Source organism: Aethalodelphis obliquidens, unplaced genomic scaffold (genome assembly GCF_003676395.1).
Source record: "Aethalodelphis obliquidens isolate GAN/ISIS:26980383/991018 unplaced genomic scaffold, ASM367639v1 scaffold43, whole genome shotgun sequence".
In the NCBI taxonomy this organism is placed as follows: domain Eukaryota; kingdom Metazoa; phylum Chordata; class Mammalia; order Artiodactyla; family Delphinidae; genus Aethalodelphis; species Aethalodelphis obliquidens.
Window position 1 is genome coordinate 16,004,911 of NW_020837987.1, and position 25,376 is coordinate 16,030,286.

Genomic DNA, 25,376 nt, shown 5'->3' on the forward strand with positions numbered 1-25,376 from the left:
CCGGAACCGACCCAGTCACAAGGGGCTCCATGGAAACGGAAGGGCTCGGCTCAGGCCACCATCAACGGGGCAGAGAAGGGGTGCGGTGGGACGACGACTTCCAAGACGACGACAGGATGAGTGTGTGGGGGAGAGCGCGCAAACGCTGCTTGGAAAGGATACTGTTTGAAAGTAGCACCGAAGAGGGACTTCCCTGCTGGTCCCGTGGTAAACATCCGCCTGACGATGCAGGGGGCACGGGTTGGATACCTGGTCCGGGAGCTAAGATCCCACATGCTGTGGGGAAACTAATCCCGCGCGCCACAACTACTGCACTCGCACGCCGCAACTAGAGAAGAGAAAACCCGCATGCGGCAGCTAGAGAGAAGCCCGCACACCTCAACGAAAAAGCCCGCATGCCTCAAGATCCCACGTGCCACAACTAAGACCCGACTCAGCCATACAGATAAAACAAGTTAATTTTTTAAAAACGGAACAAAATTTTTAGCAAATTAACAACACGAAGCTACTGAAGAGTATTAACTGTTTCAGAAAACAAATGCACTAGGACTAAGAGGGGTTTGCCACCTCCTCCTACTAAAAACGACACCAGTGAGGCTATTGGAAGGGCCCCACCTAAACTCAAGGGCATCCCTAGAATCTACCCCGGGTGAGGAGTCACTGAGCTAATTCTACCTCACTGATTCTGAGGTCAGTTCTGCCTAACTGACTCACTCAAGCTCAGGAAGTGCTGGCTCCAACCTTGTTAAGGGCACTGAAATGAACTCACAGTGGAGTGCTGGACCCTGCTGTGAACTCAGCGGTTCTTGAGACAGGCTGGGGGTTCCTCACACCAGAGCCTCTCAACCGCGGCTGTGCCGTGGGTGCCGCGTAGATGTTCAGGAGCATCCCTGCCCTGAGTGCGACAGCCACGGCCCCTCAGACCCCGCCAGGTGTCGCCCCTTCCTGTGTCCCCACGCCATCCCCCACCCCCTCACCCTCCTTGCTCTCTGATCCCCCTGCACAGGCTACACTGCTCCTGGCTCCACCCAAACCTCTGCTGTGACAACCAACACTCCTGACACAGGCAGACTAAGTTGTGATTTTAGGACCTTAGTCCTTCAGGTGTTTGGAGTCCTATATCCACCCATCTCAGGCAGACTAAGTTGTGATGTTAGGACCTTAGTCCTTCGGGTGTTTGGAGTCCTGTACCCACCCATCTCAGGAATTAGCAGACTCCGGGAGACACAGAGGCACAATTTGGGGTCCCGCCCACAATTCAACCTGAACACACTCTCTTTTCTCGGCTTTATACACTGGAGTTCTCTGAGATGTCTTTCTCAAATCTCAATTGTTGCTTTCAAAAAGACTAAAATCACTGCACTCAACTTCAAGAATAAAATCTTCATTTTCACCTTTAAAATGAAATTGGAGGGATGACTAAAAGCAGTCATTTTTTAAGCACTTAAAGAGAAAACCCACATGGGATCAGTTCACAGAATAAAGGTCACGTAACCCCTCCCACCTCCTCAGCCACCACCCGTCATCATGAAGCCTGCCCTGGGCTGGCACAGGGCAAGGGGACCAAGGGGAGACCAGTGCGGGCCTGGGAAAACGGCACAGCGGCCACGAGAGGAGCTGCAGCACAGGTCCTCTGTCTCTGGGCAGAGTGGGCCACTTGCTCCATCCTCTTTCCAAGTTCAAGTGGCCAATAGCATGGGCAACCTGGGGATTCTGATTAGAAACGGAATAGTGGGGACTGAGCAAGGACCAGTGGTCCTTGCTTTCTCCCATATCAAATAAAGATGATCGATATATCTACAATGACTAGTACGTATTGCTTCAGATGCAGAGAACACCAGTTTTCCCCCCACTTCCAGTTCTATACGTGAGCAGCCTGTAGGTCAGCCCACCAAGAACTAGAAAAGCTAAATATGTTTTTAAAGGACATCTGAAGGCGTCAAAGAGGTACTGAAGCATCTGCAACCGAAGGGTCCAAGATTCCAGACAAAAGGGAAAGCCAGTGAGGGAGCGGGAGACTGAGAGGGCCACTCCTTCACTCGGGGCATCTGACTCTGGGAAGAAAATGCAGTAAAAAGTCAAGCAGAGAGCCCTGGCTAAGGGATCTGGACAGTTCCATGGGGCTGGGAAGACGACAATTCGAGTGCAGGCCTGACAAGTCAGCCAGGACTTTAGGGACCAAGCTCCCCAAGAAAAGGAAGGCACAGAAAATGAGCCCAACACTCTGCACAAACGGGCTGAGCAGCTGAGCTGCAGTAAAACCTCATGGTGCTCAGGACCTGCCAAGGAGGAGGGGCCCTAGGAAGCTTCCAGACGCAGACCCTGGAGGGCTCCACCCTGGGGTGGGGGGAAGGTGGGTGAAGGCACGTAAGACTGAGGCTTACAAGGACTCCCAGCCTCCAGTCACTCATTCCCTGACCAAACTGAGAGCCTGTCCATACTCTGGGTCTGCGTCTACGGTTTTGCATATATAACACCCAGCACTCAACTAACATAACAAAAACGATGTCACAACAAATACGACCAAGAGATAAAAAGAACAGAAATAGAAACAGATGCAGAAGGGATCCATATACTCCAGTTATCAGATGCAAACTTCACTTGTTCAAAAATATATACCAGACATTTATGCATATGAATACGTGACTTCCGTGTGCAGATTCATTTCTCCTGGTTTACAGAGGGTGACAAAGGGCGTTGTTGAAACTTAGGATCTGTAGCGTATTCGTGAGAAGCACGGGTGATAACCTCGATTTGTGCCTGCCATCTGAAGTGTGTTGAGAGGGATGTCAGTCCTGTGAGATCTATAGGACCTCATGCAATCTCAGTGCAGACACTGTCTCAGCTGAGTTGAATTGTGGGACACCCAGCTGGTGTCCCAGGAATTACTTGTGAGAAAAATCCCCACACACTGGTGACCAAAAGTGTCAAAAGCGTTCTACAGGGGCGGAGGGGAAGATGGAGGAAGAGTAAGATGCGGAGATCACCTTCCTCCCCAAAGATACACCAGAGACACATCGTGGAGCAACTCCTACAGAACACCTACTGAAGGCTGGCAGAAGACCTCAGACCTCCCAAAAGGCAAGAAACTCCCCACGTACCGGGGTAGGGCAAAAGAAAAAAAGAAAAAACAGAGACAAAAGAATAGGGACGGGACCTGCACCAGTGGGAGGGAGCCGTGAAGGAGCAAAGGTTTCCACACACTAGGAAGCCCCTTCGCGGGCGGAGACTGCGGGAGGCGGAGGGGGGAGCTTTGGCGCCGCGGAGGACAGCACAGCAACAGGGGTGCCGAGGGCAAAGCGGAGAGATTACCGCACAGAGGATTGGTGCCGACCGGCACTCACCAGGCCTAGAGGCTTGTCTGCTCACCCGCTGGGGCGGGCGGGGCTGGGAGCTGGGGCTCTGAGGCTCGGGCTTCGGTCGGAGCGCCGGGAGAGGACTGGGGTTGGCTGCGTGAACACAGCCTGAAGGGGTTAGTGCGCCACGGCTACCGGGAGGGAGTCCGGGAAAAGGTCTGGAGCTGCCGAAGAGGCAAGAGACTTTTTCTTCCCTCTTTGTTTCCTGGTGCGCGAGGAGAGGGGATTAAGAGCGCTGCTTAAAGGAGCTCCAGAGACGGTCGCGAGCCGCGGCTAAAAGCGCGGACCCCAGAGACGAGCGGGAGACGCTAAGGCTGCTGCTGCCGCCACCAAGGGGCCTGTGTGCGAGCACAGGTCACTCTCCACACCTCCCTTCCAGGGAGCCTGTGCAGCCCGCCACTGCCAGGTTCCCGGGATCCAGGGACAACTTGCCCGGGACAACGCAGGTGGGCCTCAGGCTGGTGCAACGTCATGCTGGCCTCTGCTGCCGCAGGCCCGGCCCTCCCTCCGTGCCCCGCCCCCCGCCTGAGTGAGCCAAAGCCCACGAATCAGTGGCTCCTTTAACCCCGTCCTGTCCGAGCGAAGAACAGACGCCCTCCCGCGACCTACACGCAGAGGCAGGGCCAAATCCAAAGCTGAGCCCCTGGGAGCTGTGAGAACAAAGAAGAGAAAGGAAAATCTCTCCCAGCAGCCTCAGGAGCAGCAGATTAAAGCTCCACAATCAACTTGATGTACCTGCATCTGTGGAATAACATGAATAGACAACGAATCATCCCAAATTAAGGAGGTGGACTTTGAGAGCAAGATTTATGATTTTTTTCCCCTTTTCCTCTTTTTGTGAGGGTGTATGTGTATGCTTCTCTGTGAGATTTTGTCTGTATAGCTTTGCTTCCACCATCTGTCCTAAGGTTCTATCCGTCCCTTTTTTTTCTAAATAGTTATTTTTTTAATTTAATAACTTTATTATATTTTATTTTATTTTACTGTATCTTCTTTCTTTTTTCCTTCCTTCCCCCTTTCCTTTTCTTCTTCCTTCCTTCCTTCCCCTTCCTTCCTTCCTTCCTCCTTTCTTTTTCTTCTTCCTTCCTTCCTTCCCCTTCCTTCCTTCCTTCCTACTTCTACTAATTCTTTCTCTCTACTTTTTCTCCCTTTTATTCTGAGCCATGTGGATGAAAGGCTCTTGGTGCTGCAGCCAGGAGTCAGTGCTGTGCCTCTGAGGTGGGAGAGCCAACTTCAGGACACTGGTCCACAAGAGGCCTCCCAGCTGCACATAATATCAAATGGTGAAAATCTCCCAGAGATCTCCATCTCAACACCAGCACCCAGCTTCACTCAACGAGCAGCAAGCTACAGTGCTGGACACCCTATGCCAAACAACTAGCAAGACAGGAACACAACCCCACCCATTAGCAGAGAGGCTGCCTAAAATCACAATAAGTCCACAGACACCCCAAAACACACCACCAAACGTGGACCTGCCCACCAGAAAGACAAGATCCAGCCTCATCCACCAGAACACAGGCACCAGTCCCCTCCACCAGGAAGCCCACACAACCCACTGAACCAACCTTAGCCACTGGGGACAGACATCAAAAACAATGGGAACTACGAACCTGCAGCCTGCAAAAAGGAGACCCCAAACAGTTGGATAAGCAAAATGAGAAGACAGAGAAACACACAGCAGATGAAGGAGCAAGATAAAAACGCACCAGACCTAACAAATGAAGAGGAAATAGGCAGTCTACCTGAAAAACAATTCAGAATAATGATAGTAAAGATGATCCAAAATCTTGGAAATAGACAAAATGCAAGAAACATTTAACAAGGACCTAGAAGAACTAAAGATGAAACAAACAATGATGAACAACACAATAAATGAAATGAAAAATACTCTAGATGGGATCAATAGCAGAATAACTGAGGCAGAAGAACGGATAAGTGACCTGGAAGATAAAATAGTGGAAATAACTACTGCAGAGCAGAATAAAGAAAAAAGAATGACAAGAACTGAGGACAGTCTCAGAGACCTCTGGGACAACATTAAACGCACCAACATTCGAATTATAGGGGTTCCAGAAGAAGAAGAGAAAAAGAAAGGGACTGAGAAAATAAGAGATTATAATTGAAAACTTCCCTAATATGGGAAAGGAAATAGTTAATCAAGTCCAGGAAGCACAGAGAGTCCCATACAGGATAAATACAAGGAGAAATACGCCAAGACACATATTAATCAAACTGTCAAAAATTAAATACAAAGAAAGCATATTAAAAGCAGCAAGGGAAAAACAACAAATAACACACAAAGGAATCCCCATAAGGTTAACAGCTGATCTCTCAGCAGAAACTCTGCAAGCCAGAAGGGAGTGGCAGGACATACTGAAAGTGATGAAGGAGAAAAACCTGCAACCAAGATTACTCTACCCAGCAAGGATCTCATTCCAATTTGATGGAGAAATTAAAACCTTTACAGACAAGCAAAAGCTGAGAGAGTTCAGCACCACCAAACCAGCTTTACAACAAATGCTAAAGGAACTTCTCTAGGCAAGAAACACAAGAGAAGAAAAAGACCTATAATAACGAACCCAAAACAATTTAGAAAATGGGAATAGGAACATACATATCAATAATTACCTTAAACGTAAATGGACTAAATGCTCCCACCAAAAGACACAGATTGGCTGAATGGATACAAAAACAAGACCCATATATATGCTGTCTACAAGAGACCCACTTCAGACCTAGAGACACATACAGACTGAAAGTAAGGGGATGGAAAAAGATATTCCATGCAAATGGAAACCAAAAGAAAGCTGGAGTAGCAATTCTCATATCAGACAAAATAGACTTTAAAATAAAGACTATTAGAAGAGACAAAGAAGGACACTACATAATGATCAAGGGATCGATGCAAGAAGAAGATATAACAATTGTAAATATCTATGAACCCAACATAGGAGCACCTCAATACATAAGGCAAATACTAACAGCCAAAAAAGGGGAAATCAACAGTAACACATTCATAGTAGGGGACTTGAACACCCCACTTTCACCAATGGACAGATCATCCAAAATGAAAATAAATAAGGAAACACAAGCTTTAAATGATACATTAAACAAGATGGACTTAATTGATATTTATAGGACACTCCATCCAAAAACAACAGAATACACATTTTTCTCAAGTGATCATGGAACATTCTCCAGGATAGATCATATCTTGGGTCACAAATCAAGCCTTGGTAAATTTAAGAAAACTGAAATTGTATCAGGTATCATTTTCCAACCACAATGCCATGAGACTAGATATCAATTACAGGAAAAGATCTGTAAAAAATACAAACACATGGAGGCTAAACAATACACTACTTAATAACGAAGTGATCACTGAAGAAATCAGAGGAAATAAAAAAATACCTAGAAACAAATGGACAATGGAGACACGACGACCCAAAACCTATGGGATGCAGCCAAAGCAGTTCTAAGAGGGAAGTTTATAGCAATACAAGCTCACCTTAAGAAACAGGAAACATCTCGAATAAACAACCTAAACTTGCACCTAAAGCAATTAGAGAAAGAACAACAAAAAAAACCCAAAGTTAGCAGAAGGAAAGAAATCATAAAAATCAGATCAGAAATAAATGAAAAGGAAATGAAGAAAACAATAGCAAAGATCAATAAAACTAAAAGCCGGTTATTTGAGAAGATAAACAAAATAGATAAACCATTAGCCAGACTCATCAAGAAAAAAGGGAGAAGACTCAAATCAGTAGAATTAGAAATGAAAAAGGAGAAGTAACAACTGACACTGCAGAAATAAAAAAGATCATGAGAGATTACTACAAGCAACTCTATGCCAATAAAATGGACAACCTGGAAGAAATGGACAAATTCTTAGAAATGCACAACCTGCCAAGACTGAACCAGGGAGAAATAGACAATATGAACAGACCAATCACAAGTAATGAAATTGAAACTGTGATTAAAAATCTTCCAACAGGCAAAAGCCCAGGACCAGATGGCTTCACAGGCGAATTCTATCAAACATTTAGAGAAGAGCTAACACCTATCCTTCTCAAACTCTTCCAAAATATAGCAGAGGGAGGAACACTCCCAAACTCATTCTACGAGGCCACCATCACCCTGATACCAAAACCAGACAAGGATGTCACAAAGAAAGAAAACTACAGGCCAGTATCACTGATGAACATAGATGCAAAAATCCTCAACAAAATACTAGCAAACAGAATCCAACAGCACATTAAAAGGATCATACACCATGATCAAGCGGGGTTTATTCCAGGAATGCAAGGATTCTTCAATATATGCAAATCTATTAATGTGATAAACCATATTAACAAATTGAAGGAGAAAAACCATATGATCATCTCAATAGATGCAGAGAAAGCTTTTGACAAAATTCAACACCCATTTATGATAACCCTGCAGAAAGTAGGCATAGAGGGAACTTTCCTCAACATAATAAAGGCCATATATGACAAACCCACAGCCAACATCATCCTCAATGGTGAAAAACTGAAAGCATTTCCACTAAGATCAGGAAAAAGACAAGGTTGCCCACCCTCACCACTATTATTCAATATAGTTTTGGAAGTTTTAGCGACAGCAATCAGAGAAGAAAAGGAAATAAAAGGAATCCAAATCAGAAAAGAAGAAGTAAAGATGTCACTGTTTGCAGATGACATGATACTATACATAGAGAATCCTAAAGATGCTACCAGAAAACTACTAGAGCTAATCAATGAATTTGGTAAAGTTGCAGGATACAAAATTAATGCACAGAAATATCTTGCATTCCTATACACTAATGATGAAAAATCTGAAAGTGAAATCAAAAAAACACTCCCATTTACACTCCCATCACATTTATATAATTTCTTTTGTTACCACTGCAACAAAAATAATAAAATATCTAGGAATAAACCTACCTAAGGAGACAAAAGACCTGTATGCAGAAAATTATAAGACACTGATGAAAGAAATTAAAGATGATACAAATAGATGGAGAGATATACCATGTTCTTGGATTGGAAGAATCAACATTGTGAAAATGACTCTACTACCCAAAGCAATCTACAGATTCAATGCAATCCCTATCAAACTACCACTGGCATTTTTCACAGAACTAGAACAAAAAATTTCACAATTTGTATGGAAACACAAAAGACCACGAATAGCCAAAGCAATCTTGAGAACGAAAAACGGAGCTGGAGGAATCAGGCTCCCTGGCTTCAGACTATCCTACAAAGCTACAGTAATCAAGACAGTATGGTACTGGCACAAAAACAGAAAGATAGATCAATGGAACAGGATAGAAAGCCCAGAAATAAACCCACGCACATATGGTCACCTTATCTTTGATAGAGGAAGGAATGTACAGTGGAGAAAGGACAGCCTCTTCAATAAGTGGTGCTAGGAAAACTAGACAGGTACATGTAAAAGTATGAGATTAGATCACTCCCTAACACCATACACAAAAATAAGCTCAAAATGGATTAAAGACCTAAATGTAAGGCCAGAAACTATCAAACTCTTAGAGGAAAACATAGGCAGAACACTCTATGACATAAATCACAGCAAGATCCTTTTTGACCCACCTCCTAGAGAAATGGAAATAAAAACAAAAATAAACAAATGGGACCTAATGAAACTTCAAAGCTTTTGCACAGCAAAGGAAACCAGAAACAAGACCAAAAGACAACCCTCAGAATGGGAGAAAATATTTGAAAATGAAGCAACTGACAAAGGATTAATTTCCAAAATTTACAAGCAGCTCATGCAGTTCAATAACAAAAAAAAAACCAACCCAATCCAAAAATGGGCAGAAGACCTAAATAGACATTTCTCCAAAGAAGATATACTGACTGCCAACAAACACATGAAAGGATGCTCAACATCATTAATCATTAGAGAAATGCAAATCAAAACTACAATGAGATATCATCTCACACCAGTCAGAATGGCCATCATCAAAAAATCTAGAAACAATAAATGCTGGAGAGGGTGTGGAGAAAAGGGAACACTCTTGCACTGCTGGTGGGAATGTGAAGTGGTTCAGCCACTATGGAGAACAGTATGGAGGTTCCTTAAAAAACTACAAATAGAACTACCATATGACCCAGAAATCCCACTACTGGGCATATACCCTGAGAAAACCAAACTTCAAAAAGAGTCATGTACCAAAATGTTCATTGCAGCTCTACTTACTATAGCCCATAGATGGAAACAACCTAAGTGCCCATCATTGGATGAATGGAGAAAGAAGATGTGGCACATATATACAATGGAATATTACTCAGCCATAAAAAGAAACGAAATTGAGCTATTTGTAATGAAGTGGATAGACCTAGAGTCTGTCATACAGAGTGAAGTAAGTCAGAAAGAGAAAGACAAATATTGTATGCTAACACATATATATGAAATTTAAGAAAAAAAATCATGAATAACCTAGGGGTAAGACAGGAATAGAGACACAGACATACTGGAGAACGGACTTGAGGATATGGGGAGGGGGAAGGGTGAGCTGTAACAAAGTGAGAGAGAGGCATGGACATATATACACTACCAAACGTAAGGTAGATAGCTAGTGGGAAGCAGCCGCATAGCACGGGGATATCAGCTCGGTGCTTTGTGACTGCCTGGAGGGGTGGGATAGGGAGGGGGGACGGGGGGAGACGCAAGAGGGAGGGGATGTGGGAACATATGTGTATGTATAGCTGATTCACTTTGTTGTAGAGCAGAAACTAACACACCACTGTAAAGCAATTATACCCCAATAAAGATGTAAAAAAAAAAAAGCATTCTACATGAGGGTGTTGTGGTGTGCATGTTGTGGTGTGCATTTTAAGTATGAAGTATTTGGTGATCCCTGAGTTTAAGGCACAACAAAGAAGCTTTGCTAAATTCAGCACATCTGTAATGCTCTGACGGGTGTGGAAGTCCTGATTATTGGTGAGACGTGATCCACGAGGAAAGCTTTTTCACATTCATGGCATTTGTGAGGATTCTTTCCAGAATGAATTCATCTTCTAAAGACCTGACTATACTAAATACATTTATCTGGCTTCTATCCAGCATAAATTTTCTCATGAAGCCTAAGCTATCAAGCCATGCTAAAAGCATCGCCAACTTCATTATATTTTTAAGGGCTCTCAGTAGTACGGATCCTCTGATGCTAAGTTAGGCTAGAAGGCGCACTGAAGAATCTACCACACTCATTACATTTGTACGGTTTCTGTCCGGTATGAACTCCCCGTTGATCGGCAAGGTATGAATTTCGGCTAAAGGCTCTGCCACATACATCACATTTATACACTTTCTTTCCTGTCTGAATTTTCTGATGTCTACTGACGTTTGAGCTGTCATTACATTTGTAACTTCTCTTTCCAGCATGAATATTCCAAGCTGTGAGTTTTGACCAAAGATTTTACCACATACATCACATTTACATAATTTGGCTCCTGGGTGGATTAGCTGATGTCTTCCAAGAGTGGCTCTATCATTAAAGGTTTTGCCACACGTTACATTTGTACCATGACTCTCCGTGAATTTTCTGATGATGTACAAGCTGTGAATTTCGAATTTGTCGCATACATCACATTTATATAATTTCTCTCTTGTACGGATTATCTGATGTCCAGTGAGGAGTAAGTCCTTAAGAAAGGTTTTCCTACACTCATTACATTTGTAAGGTCTTTCGATGTGGTCTTGTGTCATCACTGAAGGAGGCATGAAATCATTGCCATATGTGTTTGAAACGTCGGTTTGGACACGAGGAGGAATTCTTTGAAGTGGAGTAAATGAGGAACTACTGTTGATAGACCTCTCAACTTCATCACATTCAGATATTATCCCATCAGTAAGAAATACCTGCAGTTTATCCAAAATGTTAAATCCAAGCCTATTTCCAATGGGCTTGATTCCTGCTTGATCCCTTCTACCATGTTGATCTCTTCCATCAGTGAGATTTCCATTATGGGTCATAGACATTCCTTTGTAATTTCATCATCTATCTAATGACACTCAAAATCATGTGTATTTTCCTGGATTTCCCTGAGGTAAAAATGATTATAGGAACAGTTCTGTCATTATCAGTTTAAAGAGTTGGGTGGAAGATTAACATGAAGATTTTTCTGTCGGTGCCCTTCCGACCTGCAGCTTTATCAAGCTGAACGTTCCATCGCTGACTTGCACCAAGCCGTCTTGGAGTCGACCTAGTTATGGAAACGCGTTCTTCACAGAATCCCAGTTCAGGGAGTTCAAGCTGGCCCATCACAGTACCTCTCCATCTCTACAGGCAGAGGGTTAAAAGCAGGAGAACTGGCAGGTTTCCACAGGAGGGAAGTCCATGGAAAAGAGTGAAAACTGGGGAGTGAGGAGAGAAACCCCACGGTGTCCTCCGCAAGGCTGTGGACGGTGGCCCGTGAGCACAGGGAGCCCTCGCTGGTCACCTGTGCTGTCGTCAAGGAGGGCCGCCCTCGTAGTGAGCAGCTACTGGATGCCTGCTGTGTGCCTGGTGCTCTGTTCCCCTCGCAGAAGAGCTGAACCCACGGAAGGTGTCCTTAGGGGTGGATGGTGGAGCGGGCACTTGTGTCCGGTGGGGCACTGACCCCGAGGCTGGGTACCCCTCTCCCGGGGGGAGCAGCAGCAGGCTGGCCTCTGCCGGCCACATGCGCCGGGAGCCCCAAGCCTGCTCTCCTGAGGATGCGGTGGGCTGAGAGCTGGGAGGGATGGGTTTCCAGGTTCCCGAGCCAGTGACCACAGGCTTTGGCTGCACACGCCCCCACCAGGTACCAGGGCCCCGTCAGCGCACACCCACGAGGCCCTCACCTCTGGGGATTCGACCTCTTTTCCACCCCCGCTTCATTATCCAGAACACTCGCTATTTGGCTGCATGTCTTTTGAATGAATGTGACCTACAGTTGAGAAACACTGTGATGACATTTTAATCACTGGGAACATGAATTAAAAGAATGATATTTACATACCAATTAGCACTAAATAGACTGTTGTCTCATAATTGAGAAGAAAAATATATATTATACTATAGGTGTATTCTGAATACTTACTGTAAATAAATAAATGCAAAAGAACAGATGACAGGATAAAGAAGATGTGGCACATATATACAATGGAATATTACTCAGCCATAAAAAGAACCGAAACTGAGTTATCTGTAGTGAGGTGGATGGACCTAGAGTCTGTCATACAGAATGAAGTGAAGAGAAAAACAAATACTGTATGCTAACACATATATATGGAATCTAAAAAAGGAAAAAAAAAAAGGTTCTGATGAACCTAGGGCCAGGACAGGAATAAAGACGCAGACGTAGAGAATGGACTTGAGGACACGGGAAGGGGGAAGGGTAAGCTGGGATGAAGTGAGAGAGTATCATGGACATATATACACACCAAATGTAAAATAGATAGCTAGTGGGAAGCAGCCACATAGCACAGGGAGACCAGCTCGGTGCTTTGTGTTCACCTAGAGGGATGGGATAGGGAGGGTGGGAGGGAGACGCAAGAGGGAGGAGATATGGGGACATATGTATATGTATAGCTGATTCACTTTGTTATACAGCAGAAACTAACACAACACTGTAAAGCAGTTATACTCCGATAAAGATGTTAAAGAAAAAAAAGAAGAGATGACATAAATTGTAATGCTAAATAGGCCAAAACAAGCATATCCAATCTAACTAATTGGCTGTAAAACAAATACAGAGAAAGGAAGAATTTGATAAAACAATTTTTAACAAAACAATATAGTTTTCTAAGTATCTGCTGTAAAACTACATACCTATAAAGAAAAGGCATTTTATAACTTTAACAAGTAGTATGTCAGTTGTTTTGCATAAGACACGCTGAAAGACCCTCATCTGTAAATTCCACTTATAAATTAATATATAAAATATTAATTTTCTCCAGTTCTCTAACAGCCAGTAAGTAGAGCAATCCCTACCTATGCAGTACCCTTAGTTATCTAGCTTAATGGTTACCAAAATATATGGAATAAACAGCACATTCTATATTCATTAACCGGGATCAGATACAATGTTGTTGAGAACGAAGTACAAACGAAAAGCAAACAGGATATAATGCAGACAAAGGTGTATCATGAAAACCATGACAGAATACTAACACACCTATTTCTAAAAAAGTAACTTTTGAGTATTTACTACAAAACATGCAATATTCTAAGCCATCTAACAGCACTAACTTGTTTTTAAAGGCTTGAGGTAAATTAACACGATTTTTCAAATCAGGGTAGGAGATGCACACAGGTTTATGTACATTAACCCAACCGACACACAAAGTAGTGTAAGAACCAGGACCTACAGACAGAAAACTTCAATGTGACCGGCCATCGGCCAAAACTTAAACAGGACAGATTACAAAATAATACAATGAATAATACAACGAATTTCTGACGTTTAGACAGAAAACGTCAAGGGAGATGTGAGAAGTGAGCTGTGTAACGAAGCCATTCAGCCATCCCTCCTGGAAGTGGTTTCCGAGTCATCACAGCTGCACGGCTGTCCGGATAAAGTTGTTCAATGGATAAAGAGGGATTGTTTCTATAATGTGACTAACGTGGAAGGTGGAGGCATGGGTGAAAAAGTGCTCTGGAAATGGGGGTGATCAACACAACAAATTAAATATGCAAATAAATAACTTTCCATTCACATCGAGGTTCCATCTGAGAAGTGATCAGGAATGAGAAAGGGCATGAGTGGAGCACAGGGTGTATGCATATGTGGGAGCACAGCTTGTGACTGCACATCTGTGTGAAAATAAGTGTACGATGGCAACTGAAATACCAATTTTAAAAGAAAACAAGAATTGGTTTAGGAATTAACATGATACCATCCCATTTTTCACTATGGAAATTATACTATGGATATGAAACAGAAACGAAAAAGATCTAAAAAGGGAGAGAGTGTGATGTTGGGAGGAGAAAGCAGGATTACAAATGTGCTCTATAATGTGTTGTACTGATTATACCACAAGTACCACAAGTTCCACTGTCATGTTTATATCCAAGAAAAACATACAGGATTTTGGCACAGTGGTTAAGAATACGCCTGCCAATGCAGAGGGCACGGGTTCCATCCCTGGTCCGGGAAGATCCCACACGCCGCAGAGCCACAACTACTGAGCCCGCGCACCTACAGCCCATGCTCCGCAACAAGAGAAGCCACCGCAATGAGAAGCCCGCGCACCGCAACAAACAATAACCCCCGCTTGCCGCAACTGGAGAAAGCCCATGTGCAGCAACAAAGATCCGATGAAGCAAAAACAAAAAAAACAATATTTCAGGAGATTGTGCAAGAATGTTCTTGGCAGAAAACAGAAGGAAAAACCAAAAAAGGGCGATCATAGGCGATGGATGACTTTCTTCTGTACCCAAACAGAGATACAAAGAAAATCAAATCAATAGTAAAGAAGAGTAAGAGACCATGACTTTGAAACTGAGTCCCCCTAAACCTGAGTTCTTCTGTCGAGTTTGATTAACCTGTCTGTGCCACATTTTCCCATTCTTATCCAATACCTGTTCCCCTCAAGACTGATGAATGTCAAAGAAAAGGCAGGATTGATATCAAAGGGAACCTGGGGGGCCTTCCGGGTTCCAAAAACCTTTCTGTGTCCCCTGTTTCCTGTTTATAGAAGAAGGCTTTAGTTTCCTAGACCTTCCCTGAGATCCAAAGAGCAGATTCAAGCCGTTATCGATTAGGGGAAGGAGGGAATGCAGAAACACAGGAGCAGCAAGCCGAGCATGTGCCTTCCCCACGATTGGTAGCTTAAACCGATACCTTAATTTACAACCCCAAACTGTGGCTTCAACCAGTCGCCCCAAGAAGCCTTAAAAATTGATGACACCAGAGGGTCCACTGGGGACGGGAATTCTTAACGCATCACATCTGGCTCTAGGTAAATAATAAAACGTCACAACTATTGCTTTTACTCTCTTCCTGAAAGAAGTTAAAGAATCACAAGACCGTGATATAGAAACTCGTTTTGCAGGCACGTACAGAACAGTCACGATGTGTGCCAAAGAGTCTGCACAGCTGAGACCTTATAGGAAAGCTGGGATCACAGACACTCCCCTCCCCTCCCTCCTTTAAAATCTTACACACAGGTATAAGAGTATGCTGAAAACTGTCCTTCCACGCAGTCTTTCTTTAGAGCTTTCACCATCCTCAATGGTGAAAGAATGGAAGCTTTTCCTCCAAGATCAGGAACAAGACAAGCCTACCTGCTATTTCTAAAAACATATAATTGGAAGTCCTACCAAGAACACATAGGCATAAAATGATGATAGATATCCCAGTAGCAAGAGGAAGCAAAATCATCTCTGTACACAGGTAACATGATCTAATAGGTAGAAAACCCTGAAGATTCTGAAAGTAAAAAAAAAAAAAAACCTTCTAGAAATAATGAAAGAGTTCAAAAACCTTATAAGATTTAAGATCATCATGCAAAACTCAATTGGGTTTCTAAAAATTAAAAATGATCAAAACAAATTGAGAAAATTCCATTTATAAGAGAATCAAAAAATATTTAGACATGACATTATAAAAGAAGAGAAAGATTTGTACACTGCAAACTATAGACTGCTGAAAATTTTACAGAAGACGAAAATAAATGGAAACATATCCCATGTTCATGGATTGAAAGTCAATATTGTCAAGATGTCAGTACTACCCAAAGTGATTAACAGATTCAAATCATTCATTCCCTAGTGAAATCCCAATAGGGTTTTCCTGAAAAAACAGGTAAATCCATTCTGTGATTCCTATGGAATGTCAAGAGACAATGAATAGTAAAAACAAGTTTGAAAAGAACAGAGGTCTCACACTTCCTTGTTTCGAAACTTATTCCAAACCTACACTAATCGAAACAGTGTGGTACTGTCATAAAGGCAGACAGAGACTTTAGGAAAAAACTCTTCTGTGATAGCAGCCAAGATGGCGAAGTAGAAGGATCCTAAACTCACCCCTTCTCACGAGCACACCAAAATCACAACTAACTGCAGTACAACCATTGATGAAAGACTAGCACCTACCAGGAAAGCTCTTTAATAAGTAAAGACATAAAGAAGGAACCACAATGAGATGGGTAGGAAGGGCAGACTCATGATATACCCAAACCCCATATCCCCTGGGTAGGTGACCCAAAAACTAGAGAATAATTATATTACAGAGGTTCTCACACAGGAGTGAGAGTCGTGAGCCCCACATCACGCCCCCTAGCCCAGAGGTCCGGCACTGGGATGAGAAGCCCCCAGAACATTTACCTTTGAAGGCCAGTGGGGCTTGATTGCAGGAGCTCAGAGTAATGGGGAAAAGAGAGATTTCACTCTTAACAGACACACACAAAATCTCACATACACAGAGATGAAGGGCAAAAGCAATAATCTGATAGAAGCCTGGGCAAGAACTGCCCCTGCCTGCTGATCTTGGAGGATCTCCTGGGAAGGTGGGGGGAGGCGCTGGCTCACCCTGGGGACACAGACAATGACGGCAGTAACATCGGTGAGCATTCATCTGCATGAGCTCTCCTGGAGGCTGACTTCTTGGCACCAAGACCTCGCCCCACCCAAGAACCTATAGGTCTGGCGCTGGGGCGCCTCAGGCAAAACAACAAACTGGCAGGGGATACAGCCCCACCAATCAGCCAGTGGGCAGCCTAAAGGCTTCCTGAGCCCACTGCCACCTCTCTGCATGCCCTTAGACATACCCTGGCCTGCCAAAGGGCCAAGACCCAGGTCCAACCAACAGGGGGCAGGGAGAAGCCTCTAGACCAGCCTCACCCACCAGGGTGCAGACACCAGAAGCAAGAAAACTGCAGTCTCACAGCCTGCAAACTGAATCCACAAATACAGGCCAGACACTACCCCAGGACCAGCTGGCCTCTGACCTTCGGTGATGAAAGGGATGCAAAGGACACCTCCTACAGAGGGCCACTTTTCCAACGTTGAGAAATGTCACTAACCTACCACATACATAAAAATAGAAATAGCAATTTAGACAAAATGAGGTACCCGAGGAATATGTTTCAGGCGGAGGAATAAGACAAAACCCCCAGAAGAAGAACTAAGTGACGTGGAGATAGGAAATCTGGCCGGAAAAATGTTCAGAGTAATGATCAAAAAGAACTCGGGAGGAGAATGGATGCACTGCCTGAGAAATGAGAAGTATTTAACAAAGACTTTGAAAATCTAAACAACAACTGAACAGAATGGGATAATACAGTAACTGAAATGAAAAATGCACTAGGAAGAATCAATAACAGGCTAAATGAGGCAGAAGAATGGATCAGTGAGCTGGAAGACAGAGTACTGGAAATCACCACTGAAGAGAAAAAAGAATAAAAGAAGGACGACACTTGAAGAGACTTCTGGGGCAACAACAAGTGCACTAATATTTGTATTATACAGGTCCCAGAAGGAGAAGAAGAGAGGAAGCGCCTTAGAAAATATTTGCAGCGATAATAGCTGAAAACCGCCCTAACCTGGGAAAGGAAACAGTCACCCAAGTTCAGGAAGTGGCGAGAGTCCCATATCCATATGAAGACTCATAGAAAGCAGAAACCAAACATCTATCATAGATACACATTCAAAAAGCACATGAAAAGATGCTCAACATCATGTGCTTTCCCACTTTGTACAGCTCCTTGGAGCACCTCTGTATTCCCTAGGTGGGATGCTGCCCAGTGTATCCATCATTCAATAAAGCCAATTAGATCTTTAAATTTATTTAAATTTGATTCAATTTTTGCACACTAATGGAAGGAAGTCAGTCTGAAATGCACTGCTATGGGATTTGCATTATAGCCATCTGAATATTCTGTAATAGAGTGTAGAGAGTACAAATTATGAGTATGTAACCCCCAAACTGTATGTTGTTTCATTCCATATTGGAAAGAAATTGTTATAGATTCTTTCAAACCTGAGAGCCTAACGGTGCATTTTACCTGCTGTTATAAAGCACCGACATGAGATAAAACTGTGTTGACGGAATAAACATGATTCATCCAGGGTTATGACAAAAGTGATTATATTTTATTAATTAAAACAGGAGACCCATGATACATTCAGAATGTAATTCTATGAATACAACAGTAGCAAATGATAATGGCAGCAGTTAAATGTGAATCATACACACACACATATTATTCTGGTTCTGATTAAATTTGATGCTCAAAATAATTGCTCTCTCTTCAATTTCCAAAAATAAGACTAACTTTTTTTTTTTTTCTTTTTTTTTGCGGTACGTGGGCCTCTCACTGTTGTGGCCTCTCCCGTTGTGGAGCACAGGCTCCGGACGCGCAGGCTCAGCGGCCATGGCTCACGGGCCCAGCCGCTCCGCGGCATGTGGGATCCTCCCGGACAGGTCACGAACCCGTGTCCCCTGCATCAGCAGGCGGACTCTCAACCACCGCGCCACCAGGGAAGCCCCAAGACTAACTTTTTTTTAATCATACATACAACAGTTATTGCCATCCAATGGAGAAAGTGACCAACTTTTCCTGTGCATTGTTCCTACCACATAATCAGTCCCTAATAACCTGTCACTCTCCTCCCATGAAAAGCCCAGTGCCTAATGTCTTGCCTGCTCTTGTCCAGGTCAGTTGGTAGAGCACTCTGTCCTGTAACCCACTGTGAACAGAAGGGTGCCCTGAACATAATAAGCATGATGATTCATGTCCTAGTTTTACACTATTCTCTGCCCCTCCCTGACACTAATTCACACACTATTAAATTTGATAATTCAGGATTCATGTCTTTCCAGGGAACATGGATGTGAATGAACCACACCTAATGAAGTTGGCCCCCTCATCTTACTGATTCCTTCCCAGAGACCATCATGAAAGGCCTGTAATGAATGCATGAAATCAACATATTAGCAAGGCCAAGCTCTTAGGGCTCACCACACAACAGGCCAATAAACTGAGAGACTAGTTGTTGGAGCAAGCAACAGTGGCTTTATTCAGAAAGCCAGCAGACCCAGAAGATGGTGGACTGCTGTCCCAAAGAATCGTCTTCCCTGAGTTAGAATTCGGGCTTCTTTCATACTAAAAGAGGAGGGAGTAAACTCTTAGTTCCAATCAGGTTCTTGAGGGGATGTCTTAATTTCTTCTTTCTTGAATCCATTCACAGGGGAGCCTGGACAGGAGGTTTCCCACAAGGTAAACAAAGGTATTTTAGTTCAATGCACATTACACGGGAATCAGGTTTCCCAAAGATAGCCCATTATGTATAATTTAAGCTTATAAGCAACATCCCTTTAGTGATTCACTTGTAGCAAAAGCAATAGAATACAAATGTTAAAGTAAAAGGAAAGAGACAGACTTGTTCTTCCCTGTTACTTCAAACTTTAGGTTGAAAAGCATAAATAGTAAGTAGCCTTTTCAAGAAAACTCAAATACTTAAATTTTAATATACTGAAGATAATCAGCTATTTTCACATATGTCCTTTTTCCTCTCATATACACACCATGTCAGAAGTTTTAACATGTTGTGAGTTGTAATGATTCTGCAGTATGTAATATCTCAGGTTAACCTTAGAGAACTAAAGATTTATTTATTCCTAGTATGCCTTCTCTGATGGTCTGTCGTAAGAGTGGCTCAAAAAATTCACCAAATTCATTATATTTGTAAGGACTGTCCCAAATATTAGTTCTTCGGTAAACCCCAAGGATGTACTGTTTCATGAAGCTTTTCCGTGTATACTTTGTAACCTGTAAGAATTCTGTCATTACACTAAAGGTGTGGATACTTGATGTAAAAATTTACAACATTCATTACATCAGAAAGCTTTCTCACCAGCGTAAATCCTCTATTTCAGTTTTGATCTTCAAGTACAGTCCTCAGGACACATATTGCTTTGTGTGGTTTCTCTCAAAACTGTGTACTCTGAAGCTTAGTGCACTGTAAGGCCTGGAGAAAGCCTCTATTCATACATTTCCACAGCTTCTCTTCAATATGAATTTTCTGCAATTGCCAAGTACTTGAACTCAAGGTAAAGGTTTTGCCTCAACCAGTGAATTTGGGAGGTACGGCGCCAGTATGCTCCTATCTTGTGACTTCTGGGTAAGATCCTTGCCACATACATTTCTGCGGGTTTTACTCAGGATAAATATTCTGATATCGGGCTTCCCTGGTGGTGCAGTGGTTGAGAGTCTGCCTGCTGATGCAGGGGACGCGGGTTCGTGCCCCGGTCCAGGAAGATCCCACATGCCGTGGAGCGGCTGGGCCCGTGAGCCATGGCTGCTGAGCCTGCGCGTCCGGAGCCTGTGCTCCGCAACAGGAGAGGCCACAACAGTGAGAGGCCCACGTACCGCAAAAAAAAAAAAAAAAAAAAAAAATTCTGATATCTAGCAATGAGTGAGCAATAGTTTAACTTTTGACATATTCGTTGCATTTTAAAACATGAAGTATTTGGTGATCACTGAGTTTAAGGCACAATCTAAAAGCATTCAAAATTTAGTACATTTGTAACATTCTGAAGAGTGCAGATTACCTGAATATTGGTGAGATGTAAGCTGTGAGAATAGGTTTTTCACATTCATGGCATTGGTGAGGAATCTTCCTAGATTGAATTCATTTTCTAAAGGCCTGACTATACTAAATACATTTATCTGGCTTCTATCCAGTATGAATTTTCTCGTGAAGCCTAAGATGTGAAGGCCTCCTAAAGCACTGCCACCTTCGTTGTATTTTTTTTTTTAAAGATTTACTTACTATTTATTTCTGGCGTGTTGGGTCTTAGTTGCGGCACGCAGGATCCTTGTTGAGGCATGCAGGATCTTTCACTGTAGTGCGCAGGCTTCTCTCTAGTTGTGGCGTGCAGGTTTTCTCGTCTCTAGTTGTGGCGCACAGGCTCCAGGGAGCATGGGCTCTGTAGTTGTGGTGCGTGGGTTCCAGAGTGCACGGGCTCTGTAGTTTGCAGCATGTGGGCTCTAGTTGAGACACGCAAGCTCAGTAGTTGTGGCGCGCAGGCTTAGTAGCCCCGCGGCACGTGGGATCTTAATTCTCCGACCAGGGATCAAACCCATGTCCCCTGCATCGTAAGGCAGATTCTTTACCACTGGAACACTAAGGAAGTCCCCTTCATTATATTTTTAAGTGCTCTAACCTGTATGGATCCTCTGATGGTTAAGTTTGGCTTGAAAGCACACTGAAGACTTTGCCACACTCACTACATTTGTAACGTTTCTCTCTAGTATGAATTCTCTGATGGTAGGGGAGGCTCAGGGCACAAAAGCTTTGCCACACTGATATCTGTATGATTTCTCCATAGTATGAATTCTCTGAACAACAGTTAGGTGTGAATTTTGAAGCGCTTCCCACATATATCACACTTACATAGTTTCTCTCAGGTATGGGTTTTCTGATGTGTAGCGAGGGTTGAGACCTGAGTAAAGGCTTTCCCACACTCAAAACATTTGAAAGGTTTCTCTATATGTACTCTCCGATGACTTGTAAGGTGTGAATTTCGACTGAAGACCTTGCCACACTCATTACATTTGAAAGGTTTCTCTCCAGTATGAATTCTCCAATGAAGTCGAAGATGTGATTTTTGACTAAAGACCTTTCCACACTCATCACATTTGTAAGGTTTCTCACCAGTATGAATTCTCTTATGACTTAAAAGGGCTGCCTTCTCACTAAAGGCCTTGCCACACTCACTGCATTTGTAAGGTTTCTCTCCAGTATGAAATCTCTTATGACTTATGAAATGTGAATTCTGACTAAAGAGCTTCCCACACTCATTACATTTATAAGGTTTCTCTCCAGTATGAATCCTCCGATGACCAGCAAGGTGTGCATTTCGGCTAAAAACTTTGCCACATGTATCACATTTATATAATTTCTTTCCTGTGTGAATTTTCTGATGTCTACTGAGGTTTGAGCTGTCAGTAAAGGTTTTACCACACTCATTACACTGGTGACTTCTCTTTCCAGCATGAATATTCTGATGACGTACAAGGTATGAATTTTGACCAAAGATTTTACCACATACATCACATTTATGCAAGTTTGCTCCTGGGTGGATTATCTGATGTCTGGCAAGGGTGGAGCCATTGTTAAAGGTTTTGCCACACGCCTTACATTTGTAACATTTCTCTCCAGGATGAATTTTACGATGACATGCAAGCTGTGAACTTCGACCAAAGAATTTGTCACATATGTCACATTTATGTAATCTCTCTCCTGTGTGGATGGTCTGATGTTTAATGAGGTGTGAGCCCTTAAGAAAGGCTTTCCCACACTCATTACATTTGCAAGGTCTTTCCCTGTGTGCTTTAAGGTTTTGCGTCATCACTGAAGGATGCACAAAATCATTCCCATATATATTAGAAACATTGGTTTGGACACTAGGAGGAATTCTTTGAAGTGGTGAAAATGAGAAACAATTGTTGACAGACCTCTCAACTACATCACATTCAGAAATTATCCCATCAGTCTGAAATATCTGCAGTTTATCCTGAAAGTTTAATCCAAGCCTATTTCCACAGGGCTTCATTCCTGCACCCCCTCTACCATGTCGATCTCTTCCATCAGTGAGATTTTTGTTGCAGATTACAGGCATTCCTTTGTAATTTCTTTCGTCGTCTCTCCACTGACACTCAAAGTCATACATATTTTTCTGAATTTCCCAGAGGTGAAAATGTTTGATTTTACAGCTTTCAGGTCTTCCCAACATTGGTGTTTGGAATACTTCTCCTTTATCTCTGTTCACTTTGGGTTGTAATTGCTTGATCACATGTATAGGGGAGATATCTACAAGATATAAAGAACCATAGGTATCCCATTCACAATAATTCCAAGATATATGTCTCATGTTGAATATATGATATTACAACAGATGTAATACTTATATCAAAGATAGGTATGAAATGCCCCAACCATGACCTTAAATTTTTGGAAACACTAAAGGAATAGAATTCTTTACTTAAGAAAGCTTGACAACATAAATCCAAATATACTTTAAGGTAGCCTAGTTTTATTTATTTTTTTTCGCGGTACGCGGGCCTCTCACTGTTGTGGCCTCTCCCGTTGCAGAGCACAGGCTCCGGACGCGCAGGCTCAGCGGCCGTGGCTTACGGGCCCAGCCGCTCCGCGGCATGTGGGATCCTCCCAGACCGGGGCACGAACCTGGGTCCCCTGAATCGGCAGGCGGACTCTCAACCACTGCGCCACCAGGGAAGCCCTAGCCTAGTTTTAAACACCATATGACAAAAACACTCACACTAGACAAACTTATGTCGGCTCTCAAAGAAAGAGTATTCTTCTACTATCATCTCTAAGAACATACCAACCAACAGTAAACATACTGCTGTCTCATAATTGAGGAGAAAAATATACTATTGATGTATTCTGCATACTTACTGTACATAAATTAATTTTTAAAAATAGACAATGTATTGTACCGGGAAATAATCCAAAACAAAACTTATCCAATTAATAATATAATTGGCTGTTTAGAACTGTAAAATAAATATAACAGAGAAAATGAAGAATTTGATAAAACAATTTGTAAGAAACAATATATTTTTCTAAATCTTTGCTATAGAACTATGTACACCCCCCAAAAAAGGCATTTTACATTAACAAGTAGTATGTGTCAGTTGTATTGCATAATACATGCTAAAAGACCATCATCTGTAAATGACATTTACAATTTAAGACATAAAATATCCTCCAGTTATCTAATGGCTAGTAACAGAGCAATCCCTACCTATGTGGTATCCTTAATTATCTGGTTTAATGGCTCCAAAATACTAGAAACAAAAAGTGAGCACTTTGTATATTTATTGACTAGGGTGAGACACAATGTTGTTGGAAAAAAATGCAAATGAAAACCATATAAGATATAATGCAGATAAAGTCGTATCATAAACAACATGAATTTTATTAGCAGAAATCAGAAGAAAAAAACAGGAAAAAGCCATCTAAAGACAAATGAGTTTCTTCTGTACATACGTGCAGTTACAAAGAAACCGAATCAACCCTCCAGTAGAGTAGGGGACCATAATTTTCAAAAGTTAAGTTGCCTTAAATCTGAGTTTTCCTGCTAAGTCTGATTAACCTATCGAAAATTTTATTCTGTTTCTTCTTCCACACATGTTCATCTCAAGATTGAGGAGTACCTAAGAAAACGGGGGACTGAAACTGAACAGGAATCTGCAGGGCCTTCCTGGTTACAAAAGCCTTTCCGAGTCTCCCATTTCCTGTTTGTAAAAAAAAAAAAACAGGCTTGGGCTTCCCTGGTGGCGCAGTGGTTGAGAGTCCGCCTGCCGATGCGGGGGACATGGGTTCGTGCCCCGGTCCGGGAGGATCCCACGTGCTGTGGAGCGGCTGGGCCCGTGAGCCATGGCCGCTGAGCCTGCACGTCCGGAGCCTGTGCTCCGCAACGGGAGAGGCCGCAGCAGTGAGAGGCACACGTACCGCAAAAAAAAAAAAAAAATAGGCTTTAGTCTCCTAGACCATTCCTGAGTTCAGAAAGTCAGATTCAAGCAGTTACTAATTAGGGGATTGAGAGAATACAGAAACAAAGGAAAAGCAAGTCCAATTTAATCACTTCCACGATTGGTAGCTTAAACTGTGGCTTCAACCAGTTACCCCAAGAGGACTTAAAAATTGATGACACCAGAGGGTCCGCTGAGAACTGAAATTCTTAACCAGCCACATTTGGCTCTAAGTAAATAATAAAATGCCTGAACTATTGCTTTTCCTGTCTCCTAGAAGGAAGTTAAGGGATCACAAGACTCTGATTTAGGAACTGCTTTGCAGAAACATACAGAATAATCAGAAAGGAAGCCACAACTTGATTCTCAAAAGTCTGCAGCTGAGATCTTATAGGAAAGCTGGGATTACAGACACTCCCCTCCCCTCTCTCCCTTACCCTTTAAAAATCTTACACCCTGGCCAGCCAGGAAGATGGATTTGAGGCAAGGCCAGGTCTCCCAAGTTTCTGGTTGGCACCTCCTCAA

General features: G+C 42.9%; 1 protein-coding gene across 2 annotated transcripts in view; it reads right to left on the reverse strand.

Annotated features, from left to right (window-relative positions):
* LOC113605702 (zinc finger protein 160-like) overlaps nucleotides 1–25,376 on the reverse strand; it is a 74,510-nt gene that overhangs the window by 12,586 nt on the left and 36,548 nt on the right. Inside the window, exons 4-5 of one of the 2 annotated variants that reach the window (XM_027079242.1) lie at nucleotides 21,745–23,163; nucleotides 19,445–19,542 (exon numbers count right to left, since the gene is read on the reverse strand). The exons of the other annotated variant lie outside the window; for it this stretch is intronic. Coding sequence (XP_026935043.1) covers nucleotides 21,755–23,163 — 1,409 coding nt within the window. The 3' untranslated portion in view covers nucleotides 19,445–19,542; nucleotides 21,745–21,754. Of the gene's footprint in view, nucleotides 1–19,444; nucleotides 19,543–21,744; nucleotides 23,164–25,376 lie in introns of those variants that run through there. 2 annotated transcript variants of the gene reach the window in all.